This window comes from Vicugna pacos, chromosome 7, assembly GCF_048564905.1.
Source record: "Vicugna pacos chromosome 7, VicPac4, whole genome shotgun sequence".
NCBI lineage: Eukaryota > Metazoa > Chordata > Mammalia > Artiodactyla > Camelidae > Vicugna > Vicugna pacos.
The window spans coordinates 33,289,616-33,304,659 of record NC_132993.1 but is presented as its reverse complement, the minus strand read 5'-3'; the positions used below and the strand labels follow the sequence as shown (position 1 = coordinate 33,304,659).

At 38.6% G+C, this 15,044-nt stretch overlaps 1 protein-coding gene across 1 annotated transcript in view; it reads right to left on the bottom strand.

Moving 5' to 3' along the window:
• The window catches only part of DOCK4 (dedicator of cytokinesis 4), a 410,882-nt gene that overhangs the window by 183,832 nt on the left and 212,006 nt on the right, over positions 1–15,044 (bottom strand). The window contains exons 9-12 of the mRNA XM_072964656.1: positions 7,065–7,146; positions 6,457–6,517; positions 3,087–3,219; positions 111–199 (exon numbers count right to left, since the gene is read on the bottom strand). Coding sequence (XP_072820757.1) covers positions 111–199; positions 3,087–3,219; positions 6,457–6,517; positions 7,065–7,146 — 365 coding nt within the window. The remainder of the gene's footprint in view (positions 1–110; positions 200–3,086; positions 3,220–6,456; positions 6,518–7,064; positions 7,147–15,044) is intronic.

Here is a 15,044-nt window from a genome sequence, read left to right as displayed (position 1 = left end):
TTAGGGGGTGAAGAGACAGAAAACCAAAGGGCTCATCATATTCTTCTTACACAGACAAAAGAAAATTCCTGAAATGAAAAGCAGAAGGAGTCAGCCAGTCCCACACTCACCTGCATTGGATCCAGTCAAATTATAACGCGCATTCAACTTCTTGATGATGTTTTCATGGATTTGGTACCACTCACTCTCCGTGTTACACCTATGAAAACACAATCACTTTGTTAAGCTTTGATGATGACCTTAAAGCACACCTGCCCTACAGTAAGTTATATCCACTATAATATACTTCCTTAAACCTCCCTGGAGTCCTCAACAATATACTGCAATGGACTGTAAGCTTTGGCATAGTTGCCCCAAGATGAGTAGGAATGACCTTTACTGATAATGCATGACCAACTACTTCATGCCAGAAGTGGCTGAAGGTTATTTTTGAACCAGTTAACAGTAGGATACCAAACAGAGCGCTAAATCTCAGAAGGCTGAAAAATTAAGGTGAAATGAAACCATCCCACCTGTCCAGCTGAAAGATACCAAATTGCCATTAAGTACATTCTGCCTCCAGTTTTCTTATTTCAACTCAGTGGGGAAGAAAGAAAGGTGGCTTGCTTCCTATTAGACAGTTAAGTGACTCCAGAATTCATGCTTTTAACCTACACACCTCCAAATAACACAAGAGCCCTGAAAGCATGTGACTGACATGTCTCACAGTCTCAAATGAGGTGTATGTTACTGGTCTCTGAGTTCCAGATGGGCTAGGGATTTGGTCACCTTCACAAACAGAATGTCCCTCCAAACTGTTCCTAACAGGCACTTCCCTAAACTGTTTTACTAAATTCAAACCTTCTTCTTAACCTACAATGATGGCTTTGATTGGCTAGCATTCTTCCTGTAAGAGCTTTCTGACTTGAGAAACTGGTATTTTTAAGGGATCTCTCTTGCAGCAAGAATAACCCAAACCTTTATTTGACGCTTACAGGGGAAAAAAAAAAAAGACAATAACAAAACAGACAGTACTGCAAACAGAGGTACAATATATTTTTATGAGTGAGTGCCTCTCATAGGCAGAGCTGGAATTCATGGGTCTTGCTGTGCTGGCTGTATGATCAAAGAGGAACCATGGAATTTAGAGTCCCTCAGTTTCCCCAGTGGCAAGGTGAATCTAACAGTCACTTCCCACACCTGGAAAGACCACTTTATGAAACAATGAGATTGCGTTTGTGAGAAATTTTAGTTTTCTTAAAAAGCAATGCCACCTGGCAGCACCATCCTTCCATTACTCGACGGTGGTGTGAAATCCCACCTGGAAACATACAACCTGGTAACAAGAAAGCTCAGGTTCTGAGTCAGACAGTCCTGACTTCACATCTGGTTCCTGTTCTGATTAGCCAGGTGACTTTGGGCCTCATTGAGCATCTTTGCTCAATGGAGGAAAATGGGCAAACAGCATCTGTTTCATGGGTTTGTCACGAGGACAAAGTGACATGACGCATGCCAAGTGCTTCACCTGGTTCCTCGCACATGGAAGCACACGGTAAATGGTGCCTATTACCATCAGTATTATTGCAAATAAAGGACATTTTATGTTCGCAAGTTTAGAGAGGGCATTATCATGGATTTAAACCTGACTATGTGATCAAAGGAGTAGCAAGTTTTACTACCCACTAGTTTCACCAGAAGTTTTCAAATTTAAAATCAAAGTCGCGGATTTTATCCCTCTCAAAAGAGATAAAGAGAGTTTCCGGTCCTAAACCACAGGCTATAAGCTAATCTTTGTCAACTAATTAGCAAATGTGTGACATAGGTCCCAGGGGCAGCGGGTAGAGGATGGATAAATTCATGAAATCCTGCAGCTGTGGTCAAAAAGCAATTTGAAGGGTGTGTGGCCCACAGGCAGTGGGCCACGTGTGTTATGCATATGGAAAAACAGTCAGCACTGTACTGGATACATCAACTCCACACCCGGAACAGAAAATTAAAGTAAGCTCCCTCTCAGAGGTGGTCAGCAGCCTAGTCCTCAAATTAGGACTGTGGAATCCCGGTCCTTCATTCCCTAACCCCCTTGGGTCTGCTCTGAGAACATCACTGTGTGTCATATGTCCATTTTCCATCTGCTGGGGAGGTGCTCAGGGTTGGGTGATACGAAATAATGTGCATTTTAAAAATCGTTTAAGTTAAGCTTTGGAATACATTAAGTGACTTTCTTAGCAGAGGGTTATGAGTTAAACTGTGTCTGCCCCTGCCCCCTTCCCCTCAACCCTCCAAAGGTAATGGACGTCCTAGCCCGCATTCTGAGGAACTTATTTGGAAACAAGGTCTTTACAAAGTTAATCAAGTTAAGATCAGGTTTGTTAGGTTGGGCCCTCACTCAACATTAACTATATCCTCATAAAACAGGGAAACATGGACGCAGAAGCAGACACACACGCAAGGAGAAAGCCACCTGATGGGGAAGGCAGAGGTCAGCTGATGCACCCACAAGTCCCAAAACTCCAAAGACTGCCAGCAAGTCACCAGAAACCAGGAAAGAGAGGCAGGGGACAGGTCCTCCCTCACAGCCCTCAGAAGGAACCCATGGAGCCAACATCTTGATCTAGCATTTGTGGTCTCCAGAACTGAGACAATAAATCTCTGTTATTTAAGAATCCTTGTTTGTGGTCCTTTGTGAGGATAGCCCTAGCAAACCAGTAAAAACATTGAGTAGGAGGGAAATCACCTGAGTTGAGCTCCCTTTTCCTAATTCTTATTAATGTATATGAAAAACTATTTCCATTTTCCAAGAACAAATGAAGTCTTTAAGGGTAAAGACATGTTAGGATTTAAATTCATGGGAGATACTCTACACAGTGGACAATCCACCCAACTGTTGAACTGTCTTTAGGTTCTGATTTCATAACTCCTCTGACAGGCAAATGGTGATCTGTGAGCCCACCCAAAACGGATCTACAGATTACTGAGTTTTTGAGAAATGGCTCATAATTTCAATTCCCTTGCTCTCTTCCATTACCCACGAAAGGCAGCATTCACCAGGTAGGATCCACACGTGCCCCTGAGCCCGCCCCAGCCTCCGCCACGTGCAAGCTTCTTACATGTACACTTTCAGGATGAGGTCATCCTTTGTCTCTCCTGTCAGCAGATCGGCAATGCTAAGAACTGCACAGCCAAAGGGTCGTCGGTACTGGACACTACAGGCATTCTTTTTCTCTCCAGCACCCATTCGACCTGTTTGATTAAAAAGCACACATGGCCCAAGGAGCCATTTGATTAACCCATCTTAAAGAGAGACACATACAGCTACAAGATGGACCATACGAAATGTGAACAGGCAGTGTGGAAAGGACACAGGCTTGAGGCCACTGAAGACGTTGCTTTGGTTCTGGACTCTCCCCTCCAACCATTGAGCTGTGTGACCTCAGGCACACAGCTCAAACTCTGGCCCTAGCTGCCAGCAGTAAAACAGGAAGACTGGCGCTGAGCCCATGTTGGGGTACCCTCCACAGAGCATTCATGGTACCTTGTGAGGGCCACCCTGGCAAACTAATAATTCATTAAATAGGAGGGAAATCACCTGACTTGAGCCTCCTTTTTCTAATTCTAATTAATGTGTATGGAAAAACTATTTCCATTTTCCAAGAACAAATGAACTCTGTTCACATCAAAAAAGGCAGTAATGATGCCTACTTCATTTTCTGTTTTAAAAAATTTCCACACACAAAAAAAGTGATTTCACTTACTTCACCTCTGAAAGGAAGCAGTTTGAGATTTCCTCCCTGAAGGTATGTAGCAAGTCAGCCTGGGGAATCAAATGAGCAAGCTCTTTCCTGACTCAGTACTCGGGCTGAACTCTCCTGGGGTGATTTCTATTCTGACACAGTTTCAAGTTGTTTCAATTGTACATATTTTTAAATGTGTTGTTGAGACACTATTTTAACTTATTATTGTATTTAATTACCAATGGATTCTTCAGAAGACAGAAAAGCATAAGGGAGCTCGAATAGAATAGGTTAATATGAGGAAAAATAATGAAAAAAGTCTGCAGCTCTGTTTCCAGATGCTTGGTAACAGATCCATAAGTAGTTTTCATCTGAGTGAAATTCTCCTATAGCACATCTGGGTGATTCCAGCTCCTCCAAATTCAAAGTTAAATAGAAAAGAAAGGGGCGACAGTATCCAATTTGGCCTTCATTCTTCAGTAATAATGGAAAATTGTCTCTGCAATACATCATTTTCAGAGAAATGCTTACAAGTAGAACCTGGAATACCACTTAAGGTGGTAAAAAGCTCAAAAGAAACCAGTAAGAAAGAGGAACTTCGTTTTTGAACGACTGATGTATGATGGCCTTGAAATGTACTTTCTTGGATGATGTCTCGTCATCACTGATGTATTGTTAATATATTGGTTAACAGGCCTAAGGATAATACAAACGCTGAGTTAGAATGGGATGGCTGTCGTCAGACGAGCTGAGAGGGCTCCTGTGAGGTCGGCGCTGGGCTTTACTGGGGGACGTGACGGGTTTCATGGGTCATTAGGTACTACCACGCAGGTAAGGGCTTACTAATTGGATGAATATGTAAACTTGAACAAGGACTACTGTGAATTTAAGAATAGTAAATAAAACAAGAATAATAAATGTAATGAAGGCTGTAGTAGGACTCATGCTTATTAGGGCTAGGGTTGCTCCTCCAATTAAGTGAATTAGTAGATATCCAGCTGTAATATTCGCTGTTAGTCATACAGCTAGGTTATTGGTTGGGTAAACAAGCCAGGAGTTGCGATAATTACTAATATAGTGATAAGAGGGATGAGTGTTCTTTGTGGTAGAAAATGGGTTAGAGATGCTTTTGTTTTCTGGTGAAAGCTGGTATTGACTGTTCCTGCTCAGAAAGGGATAGCTATTCCTAAACGTATTCAAAGTTGTGTGGTAGGTGTACATGAATGTGGTAAAAGATCTACTGGGTTTGTTGGGCCAATAAATAAAATAAGTGATATAAGTATTAATGTTCAGGTCTGTCCTTTGTAGTTACAAATGGTCATTATTTATCTTGCTATAAGTTGAAATAATAATTGCTGAACAGAAATTATACAGTTATTAACGAATGAGGTAGGGAAACTATTTATTTCTCTTATTTTCCTCCCCTTCTTCCCAAGCAAAGATTCAGGCTTAAATTCTGAGGCAGCTGCTCTTACTGCCTCTGCAGCCAGTGAGGGTTAGTACCCTCTCCCTACTAAACATGGTACAAGGAACATTCTAGAAGAAGACAGAAGTATCTGTCCCTGTTAGACAGGAATCTTCTAGTCCTTAATTACACGGCAGGAGACTAAGTCTTCATCTTTCTTAGAGTTTCTTACCTGTGATCTTATGGGAGTGATCATCAGGCAAGTTTTTGCAGTAATGTCAGTAAAGATTTAATTTGACCAAAGCTCGAGGAAGGGCACCAGGTAATTTCTGATTCAACATTCACTCTGATGGCTTACAGAAAATCTATGCTGAAATGACATGTTGTATCATCTCTCTCAATGCACAATGTGGGTATCATGTGCATAAAATAAAAGACTATGAAAGAAAAGATCACTCTGCAGGGTTGCCTGGCGAGATACTACCATGCTGCAGAAGTATTCCCCAGCAAGTAAAGTCGCACAGCTAACGAAGGAGTGGGAACCACCTGTTCATTAGTAGTTGGCTGGTTAGCTTTAATAGAAAATGGTGTGGGCCACACCATTCATCCTTTTACCTCGTTCCTGTGCCATTAAATGCTTGCTTTTAGAGGCATAATATGTGTAAAAACTAGTGACCATATTCTGCCTCTGATATGCAAGTTCACTAAAGAACACTCAAAGTGTGTTCTGCAAGATGTTAATAAATGTTTCATTACATAAAAGTTTTTACAGTCAAATCAAATTTGGAGAGAGCTAGGATCAACAAAGTTTAGAGAGACATTTTTATTTTTCCCTGTAGGAGTTCTTAGACCCTTTAATAAGCTGATGAAATTATACAAGAGAAAAAATATATACGGCAGTGTTTCATAACCTTTTTCTTATAGCACTTTCTGTAATATTGCTCGGTAGCATTCTACACTTTGGAAAATGCCAACTGCTGTAAAGTTTTCATAAACCTGTAGGAAATCCAGTGCCTAAAAGTTTAATTTATGCTGTTAACAGAAATTAGAATTTAAAAAGACAAATACCAAGGTTTTGAATCAAATATGCCTAGGGAGTCCAATAAAACAAACTTAACAAACACAACAAACTAACTAATGACTTATATGGAAAGAGAACAAAATCTATTTATGGTGTTATGAGAGTTTGGGGAGATCAGGGAACAGTTCCCAAATTCTGCGATTCTTGGATTCAGATCTGCCTTTGACTTCTTTCTGATCCAGACAGCAAATAAATCACAACTACACAGAGACCTCTCAGCAATTCTCCCTGGTGTCTTCGCTAAGAAGTGGGGTACCTACCAATTCGGATGATGTGCACGGTGATGTAGATGTCCCTTCTGAGCTCGCTGCTACCCAAATCCTACCAAGAAACAACAGTCTGGTTATTTTAGAACTCATAGTTTATGCAGAAGCATTTAAAGGGCATAGCACATTATTTTCACAAATATCAGAAGAAAGACAAAGAGGAACATAGACATTCTTAATGGAATTTTTGTAGCAGAAGTATATCATTCAAATCTCATTCTAAAAACACTACTACAATCAACTTTACTGGAAGCCTACGGATGTCAAATAAGACTTAAAAGAAAAGCCCATTTTATTTCAATGTCTCACTCACTCATTCTTTAAACACTTATTAAGTAGATACTAAATACCATATGCCATGCTGAGCCTATCACCACGGTGCTTTGGCCACAGGGCAACAGGCTCTAACACGCACTCAAGGGACAAAGGTGTGAGTAGGAATGGTGGTATTCAGGTTTCTGGGCACTACTATAATGTGTGTGTGTGAGATTTACAAAGTACAAGCACATTCACTATGTTCTTGCACAACAATTTGTTTCTCTTGAGCAAGATAAAGTACTTAAGGAAGAATCTGCCTCCCGGATAAAATAAGATCTACTTACCACGAAGAGGGAGCAATGTCGTTCTGGTTTATCTGGAGCTTTGGGAAGCCCATTTCTGTTTAGTCTCAAGAAAAATCTCTCACTACAAGAGAAAAGAAGTTTAATAATTTGAAATTTATTTAATATTTAAGGACTCATCCTTCTTTCACCTGCCCTTCATTCTAAGAGTTCAAACTTTCTACGTCTTTCATCTGACATCAAAACTGCATGTGTAAATTCGGAAAGCTCTCAAGACGGTAAACATCTGCTTCACGTATGAGTAAACTGGGTAAGCAGCAAGTGCAAAAGCTGAAAACGTAAGTCTAAATGCAAACAAAAACTGACTTCTCCAAGAATAGGCTTCCACTTCAGTGACATCACTGTTACTATTTTAAAAGGTAGAAATAAGTACACTAAAAGAAAAAAATGTGACAGTGTGTTTTGTGTATTTGTACCTAAAGATTTATATTCATGTTTTTGTCACAGCATTTAATTAACATCACATAAGAACACCATTCTGAGTGGTAACCATCCGCTAGAAGGCTTACTATTTTATATTTTACGCTCTTATAAACCTACAATCCAAAACACAAAAAGAGAGACCAAGAAATGAAACTTGAATTTTCTTTGGTTCCACAAAGGAATAGAAGAACTCACACTACCTACAGAACTTGCATTTGAAATAGAGCCACCCAGATTTAAGGCTCATGCAAATAATGCTGTTGATCAGCTATTAATTCAAATCAAATACACGTGGCCACCATTTAGATTCAAGGTAATGTGCTACACTACTTTCAAAAAAATAAAATGAATATCAACTTCCCCGCCATGCCCTCGACGCCCTCACCCTACCCTATCCCGGCCCCAGCCCCAGCCCTGGCCCCTGCAATTAATCTACCAGCTACCAGCAGCTTCTGAGTTTCAATGTCCTGGTGCCCATGACACAATCAAACGACCGGCTGCCTCAGGCAGAGAACACACAGCCAACATACACAGAATGTGAAATTAGCATGTGGTGTGGCCTTGGTCAGTGTAGCTTCAGCCTAGGGAACAAGCAGGCAAAGGTGGGGCTAGGGCATTCATAAGGCTCAGAATCTTCCATGTCTCCATCCTTACTCATTACTCGGTACCTCCCGTAAATAACGGCTCCATGATCCAAAACCTCCCTTCTCCAATACAGGGGGAGAAATGAGAACCATAATCAGATCTCTAAGGAAGCATATGGATTTGAATTTATGGCTGTTTTGGAACACTGTTATTCTCTTCTGCCATCTAAATCTAGACAGATGTATTTAACAGATTCAACTACCTGGCCTCTCCTGTCTTTTTCTTCTATTATGCCTATCCCTGACCTCTCATATGAGAGAGGACAACCAATGCACATTCTATGGGGTAATTTTCACACCTATTACCTATGTTTTGTTCCACAGAGCAGTGGCTGCTGAGATGTGAATGAAGAAAATATAAACTGTTGCAAGGATTCTCAAATGAAGAATATAAAATTCCCCTATGGTTAGCAAAGGGGAAGGGGAGGGAAGGAATAAATTGGGAGTCTGGGATTAACAGATGCACACTACTACATATAAAATGGTTAAACAACAAGGACTGACTGCATAGCACAGGGAACTATATTCAGTATCTTATAATAAACTATAAAGGAAAAGAAAAATAAAATGCATCTGATAGTAAAAGAAATTTTTTTTAAAAAATAATCATGATCAATGATTAGATTAGTATGTTCAAAAAATAAATGACAAGATAGTGAATTTCACCAGGGAACTGGAATACATAAAAGTGATCAAACGGAAATTCTAGAACTAGAAAATATAACAAACTAAGAATGCATTAGGTAAGTTTAATAGCAGATTACACAAAGTTAAAGAGGAGATTGGTAATCTGGAAGATAGATCTGTAGAAAACACCCAGACTGAAGCTGTGAAAGAAAGAAAAGGGGGGGTTAGAAATGTATGAGACACATCTTAACATACGTAATACAGAGTTTTAGAATAGAAGAAGAGACAGAATGAGGCAGAAACAGTATCTGAAAAGATCAGTGGCTGAAATTTTTTTAAACTTATGAAATATTTCAATTCAAGGGAAAAAAAAAAGACTACAAAGTTTCCATATGACATAATTCTGAAGTGGAGGCTGGGAATGACAGATCCACTGAGGATGCAGAGTTAAATTAATCTTATCCAATTGTCATTTAGTATGATTCAAGGAAAAGGACTGTAAGCTCTCTTCAGAGTAGAAGAATATTCATGGTTATTTCAATTTAAGTTATGTTAAAAGGCAATGTGCAAAAATTCATCTTGGGAGAAATGAATTACCCTTTTAAATAATTGTAGATTAGGTAGTACTACTTTATTGAGGATTCACTATTTTTTTGAGAATGGGCACCCTGCTTCAGACTCTACATGGATTACCTCCTTTTATCCTCACTATGCCCTTAAGAAGTCGGTACTATTATTATGCCATTTTATAGTTGGGAAAAGTGAGAAATAGTAAATAGTTTTGCCCAAGTTCACACAGCTGGTGTGTGGATGAGCAGGGATTCTACGCCATATACAGTTCAAAACCTTCGTACTTCATTTGAATGCTAAAAAATAAATTCTGCCACTGCTTTATAGAATAATTGAGCAAATGCTTCCAGAATACTGACATAAAGAACGAGTCATTCATCTGCCTGGGACACCCATGGACTCAGCCAAGCCTGGTCCCAAGAGGTCAGGGTGACTCCCCATGTGGGCCTTTCCTGGGCTAACAGCAAGGGGAGAAGTGGGAATCTTGATTTAGCAGGTTTCAAAGCAGTCCCTGGTTTGAAATTGTTCCGTGGCAATTTTTTCAATGAAACATACCTAGAAAAGTGACTTGGAAAATATATTTTACTAGATAATTAAAAACCTCCAGAAAGATTTAAGTATTTGGTTTTAGTTGGCCAAAACTCCTGAGAATTAAGACCAGTATTTGGTTTTGCTTCTTAGTCATCAGTCACCAACTAATGTTTATGGATTAGATCTCAGCCCCAAACACAAGCCGTGTGACCATCTTCCCCCTTGTGATTCTGAACCACACGCTCTACTTTATATTTTTCAGGTACATTTATGTTTGACGCTCTTCCTCTTCTGTCCCAACTAAAACATCTGAAACAAACTTCATTTTATCTTCTGATAGTTCAGTCAAAAATGATAAATAACAATAATATTAATATACAAAAGTCAACAGGCATTCTAGACATTGAGGCCTTAACTTCCACAGTGATATAAAATATTATTCCATATTCACAAATTTCATCAACATTCTGGTTAAAATAATGCTTCCTTAAGTATTCCATTTCAGAGATTCCTTTTGCTCCATCACTACTTTAATTTCAATAGTATAGGCAGAATCCTGATTATTCAAGTATCATACCATATCCTGTTTCAGAAAGAATATCAATATGGACTAAGCCATATCTCTTAGCTTAAGCACGCCTTAAGGGGGAGATAAAAATAGACTGAAGATGGTAATTTGGAGAAATAAGTCATGTGCAATTTTTTAAAAACCAGACTTCTTTTAAAAGGGAAAAAAAAAACTTCCCTAGCCAATTAAATAAAATCTTTTTTTTTTAAACTCATTCGGTGACAAGTTGTTGGTACACAAAATCAGTACCACTTCAGATCTGGTGATGCAGCAACCACTCTATCAGCAAATGGTTTCAGAAAGGGGAGAGAAAAAGAACTATAGCAACACATTACAGAATCTTTGCATTACAAATAAATACCCACCCAGATGCTCACACACATTTGGAGAATCCCAAAGTGTATGCCTTCAATGGTAGGGGAAAAACTGAACAAGGGGATGACATTTCCTTCTAAAATTCCCTCACAAAATTTGGTGGTCACAGAACACACAAAGGTATTTTCAACTCTCTGTTTTAAATCAAAAAGTGGTGGCTCTGATCAGAAAATAGAACTAGTTTTTGTTAATTTTTAAAAAGTCCTATTATAAGATGTGCATACCTCTATTACATCATTGACATTTTTTTTTCCTAATCAGAAGAGGTTTCTGTCTATTCCATCGTAACTGGACTGCAAGTCCATGACTGTTAACCTTTACTTCCTTGGCTGCCAGCCAACGACTTGGTACTTCCTCAGTGTTTAAAGACTGAACACATACAATCTTTTAGGAAAAAATACAGCAAAATATCAATTATTGGGAACCAACTTTCCCTCTCTTTCCCATAATGTCCTTTACTTTATAGTATGGAAATGTATGAAATTCTCCAGAGACACTTCAATCAACGGTGCCTCACCATCAGATGTGAAAGTCACCTAGTTAACTTCATGGCACCTCCAGATTCTAGATCATGCTATTTAACCCTGTCCCCCATGTACATTTTACATCTTTATTACAGCAAACATATTGTAATGGAAAAATCTATGGTGACATAATATGATTTCAAATGACACTATTGCCTCCTTCTTCATCATCAAAGAGTGAATAAGCAAAGAGAGCATTTCTAGAAACATTGAGAAATGAGTTTATACTATTTACCAGCAGAGGAAAATCATCACTTGGAGGAAATTTCACTGCCAGAGAAATTTAGTGCCCACCTGAACTTCTTGTGTGAGGCTTTATAAATCATCACATTATAAATCAACAGTGGCAAATTCTTTCTTTAGAAATAAAGAAAAAAATCACAATTATTTATTATTTATAACCTGTCTTCTTCTAACAAGGATTTGGAAAAAAAAAAAACAAGAAAATGAAATAAGAGCATGAATAAGCATCCCAGATGGCCCTCAAAATATACACCCTGTGCTGGGCACTGTGGCCTATGCTTTACACGGATTGTCTCATTTAATTCTCAAAACCACCTTATACGGTAGGAACCCCTCCCATCCCCATTTTCCACATGAGAAAGCTGGAGCTTCGAGGTATTAGGTAAGCTGGCCAAAGCTGCATGGTCAAGGGTAGAGCCAGGAAATTAATTTCCAGAGTCTGATTCCAGAGTTGCAGCTCTGAACCACAGTGCAATGTTGTCTTCAAAAGAACAAACACCTCAAAATGGACAAAGAAGAGCAAGACCAACTCCATCATGTGAACCAAGGGTTTTTACTGTAAATATTTTCAATAAAATTAAAAGAAATTATTTTCAATAACATTAAAAGAAATAATTAAGAACCCATGAAGCTGGAAGAAAAAAATAAAGCCACAAAAATATCTGTGTTCAGGGAGTTTATGTCTGTAAACCTGCTTAGCTGCACTACTGACCTTCAGAAGTACTCAAAACAACTTCTGATAATGAAGGGTACACTTCATCAGCATATCTGGTAGGAACGTTCTCACCAGCGGTGCAAATAATGTGGGAGGCACAGTAGGGATGGAAAGACCCTGATGGTTTCTCCTCCCCCTTCTCAGCACAGCAGGATGAATGTTCCTCTTTCCACCTCTCCTCCTACTGCAACCCTCAGTAGCAACTGTACTTCTAAAGGAAAGGCCCTACCTACGGTCTTGGAGGTCTCCAGACCAGATGTGGGAGGGTCCTCCCAGCCTTCTGAGGAATCACATCAAGAGGCTCTCCCTTTCAGTGTTCCTAGGACAATCATTTGTAAACATACAGGGAGCTCTTAGGTAGTAAGTCAGGACTGGGCTGTATCCAGCTCCCTGGAAGAATGCTGTGCACACACCCACATTAGGAGATGGCCTGGACGAGAGCCCTTTCTTCTGTGCCATCAGGGTCTTCACATCCCTACTGTGCCTCCTATAATATTTGTAATGTTTAAGGACCACTGTTTTGACCCAAATACTTAGACCCTAATGAGTTAGAATTGTTGACTGTCTTCTGTGACAGTCACATATACCAGAGAACAGGCAACAAATGCTTTAGGTCTTCAGGTCAGTGGTTTCTCCCTTTTCTTCTCCCAACCACATGACTGATACAAATGACAGTTTCCTTGGAAATAAATGAAAGCAACTCTCAAGCAAGTCTTCCTAGATAAAGCTATTAATGTGCTTTCTAATTTTAAAACTAAAGCAACATTAGGGTCACGAGCTCTTCTGACTGAAGCGAAATGAAACAAGAAGGACTCTTAATACCAGAGTGTCCATGGTAGTTTACCTGAAGAGCAGACAGACCCTGAGTTTTCTTTTTTAATATTAATGCTCAAGCTCAGATTCACTTTACAAAATATTTCAAGTTGAGGGACTAAGCAACCAACTAATGTGATAGCTTTGTTAGGGTAATAAAGGATTTCGCTTTTAGCTGAATGATAAAATGGGAGATTATTTTTTCAACTATAGTCACCTCTACTGCCAATGTTGAACATCCGTCTGATTCTTTCTTACTACTTAGGATGTCCTCAAACCACTTCATGTTATTTTTCTCTTCAGAAAATAAAGCTAGCTGAATCAGAACTCTTTTTCGGAAGGTAAAGCTCAAAAGAAAAGGAGTGTAATGCTTTTTAAAGTTATAAATAACTGCAGTACAGCTCACCTGCTGACTCATCAATCAATTATAGAAATGATATGGATCAACTGTTGATTTGAGAAAAACAGTGATGACTTATAGTTCTAAAGACTTGAGACCCTAAAAATCCCACTGTTGATTCAAACAAAATCCTTAAAACAGCTAAACTGTTTAACTTAGCAACTGAGGAAAATGCTTGCGTCTATCTCTAGAGAACTCATTAAGAATTCCACTAGAAAACAAGTTTCTTAGAGAAGTGACTCAAAGTAGGTGATGACAGGATCTGGTCAACAGAAACAGGGCCTGTGAAACAAGCAGGCCTGTTTCTAGGAAGAATGTTTTATGCATGTTCTTGGAATCTACATAATTTAACCATTGTAAACACTAAATCTTTGACATTTCAAGAGGGAGGAATTGCTCTGATTTACATAAGATAATTATTCTGACCTTTCTAACAATGCCTCTTTGTAGGGAGGAGTCCTGAAAGTAAAGTGAACCTGAGCTCCTTATAAACTACTCTGGGTTGAAGCATATAGTTTTTTTTCAGCAGAGGCAAAGAAACCCTAATGAGAATAGTATGAATAATAAAAATCCAAATAATTCTGGATTACTGCAAAAACAGTAAGTATAATGTCATTCATACATTTATTATCTCAAAAAATGTTCTATTTGGGGGGTAGTGGGGCAGAGCTCAGTGGCAGAGCCTGTGCTTGGCATGCAGGAGGTCCTGGGTTCAACCCCCAGTGCCTCCGTTAAGGGGAAAAAAAAATGAAATAATTTTTTTTAAAGAGAAAGTTTTAAAAAAAAGTTCTATTTCTTAAAATGCAATAAGACAAAGTCAAAAGTCCCTTTCAACAGCTTACTGATACTGATAGATTCTTTATATTCCTTATAACTTTAAAAAATGAAAACTTATGGTTACCAAAGGGGGAAGGGGTGGGGGAGGGATAAATTAAGAATAAGGGGTTAACAGACACACAGTACTATATATCAAATAGATAAATAACAGGGATTTACTGTACAGCATAGGGAACTATATTACTATATTCAATATCTTATAATAACCTATATTGGAAAAGAATCTGAAAAAGAATATATATGTATATGTATAACTGAATCACTTTGCTGTACACCTGAAATACAATATGATAAATCAACTATACTTCAATTTAAAAAATGAAAACTATCTAAATCATTAAATACTATTTATTAACTAGATGACACATGCAACTGGACTTTTTAAAGGTCAAATGCTTTTTTTTTTTTAAACCAGGAAGCTACAAAGCCTCTACGCTGATTAGCAAATGGTCCTATGAGGCACTGAAAAGTTTAGAAAACATTGCTTTAGGCATCACAAGTATTTTTTGTGAAATGAAAACAGCAAATTGGTTACCATACAAAGAGATGGTATCATAGAAACGCTAGCCTTTAAAAACATTCCTTAACTAAAATATAATATTTAAGTTATACTTAATAATATTTTGAATATCAATAGGATGTAACTTCTGGGAGGGCAATAATTTTTTTTCACTTTTTAATTCATTTACGTG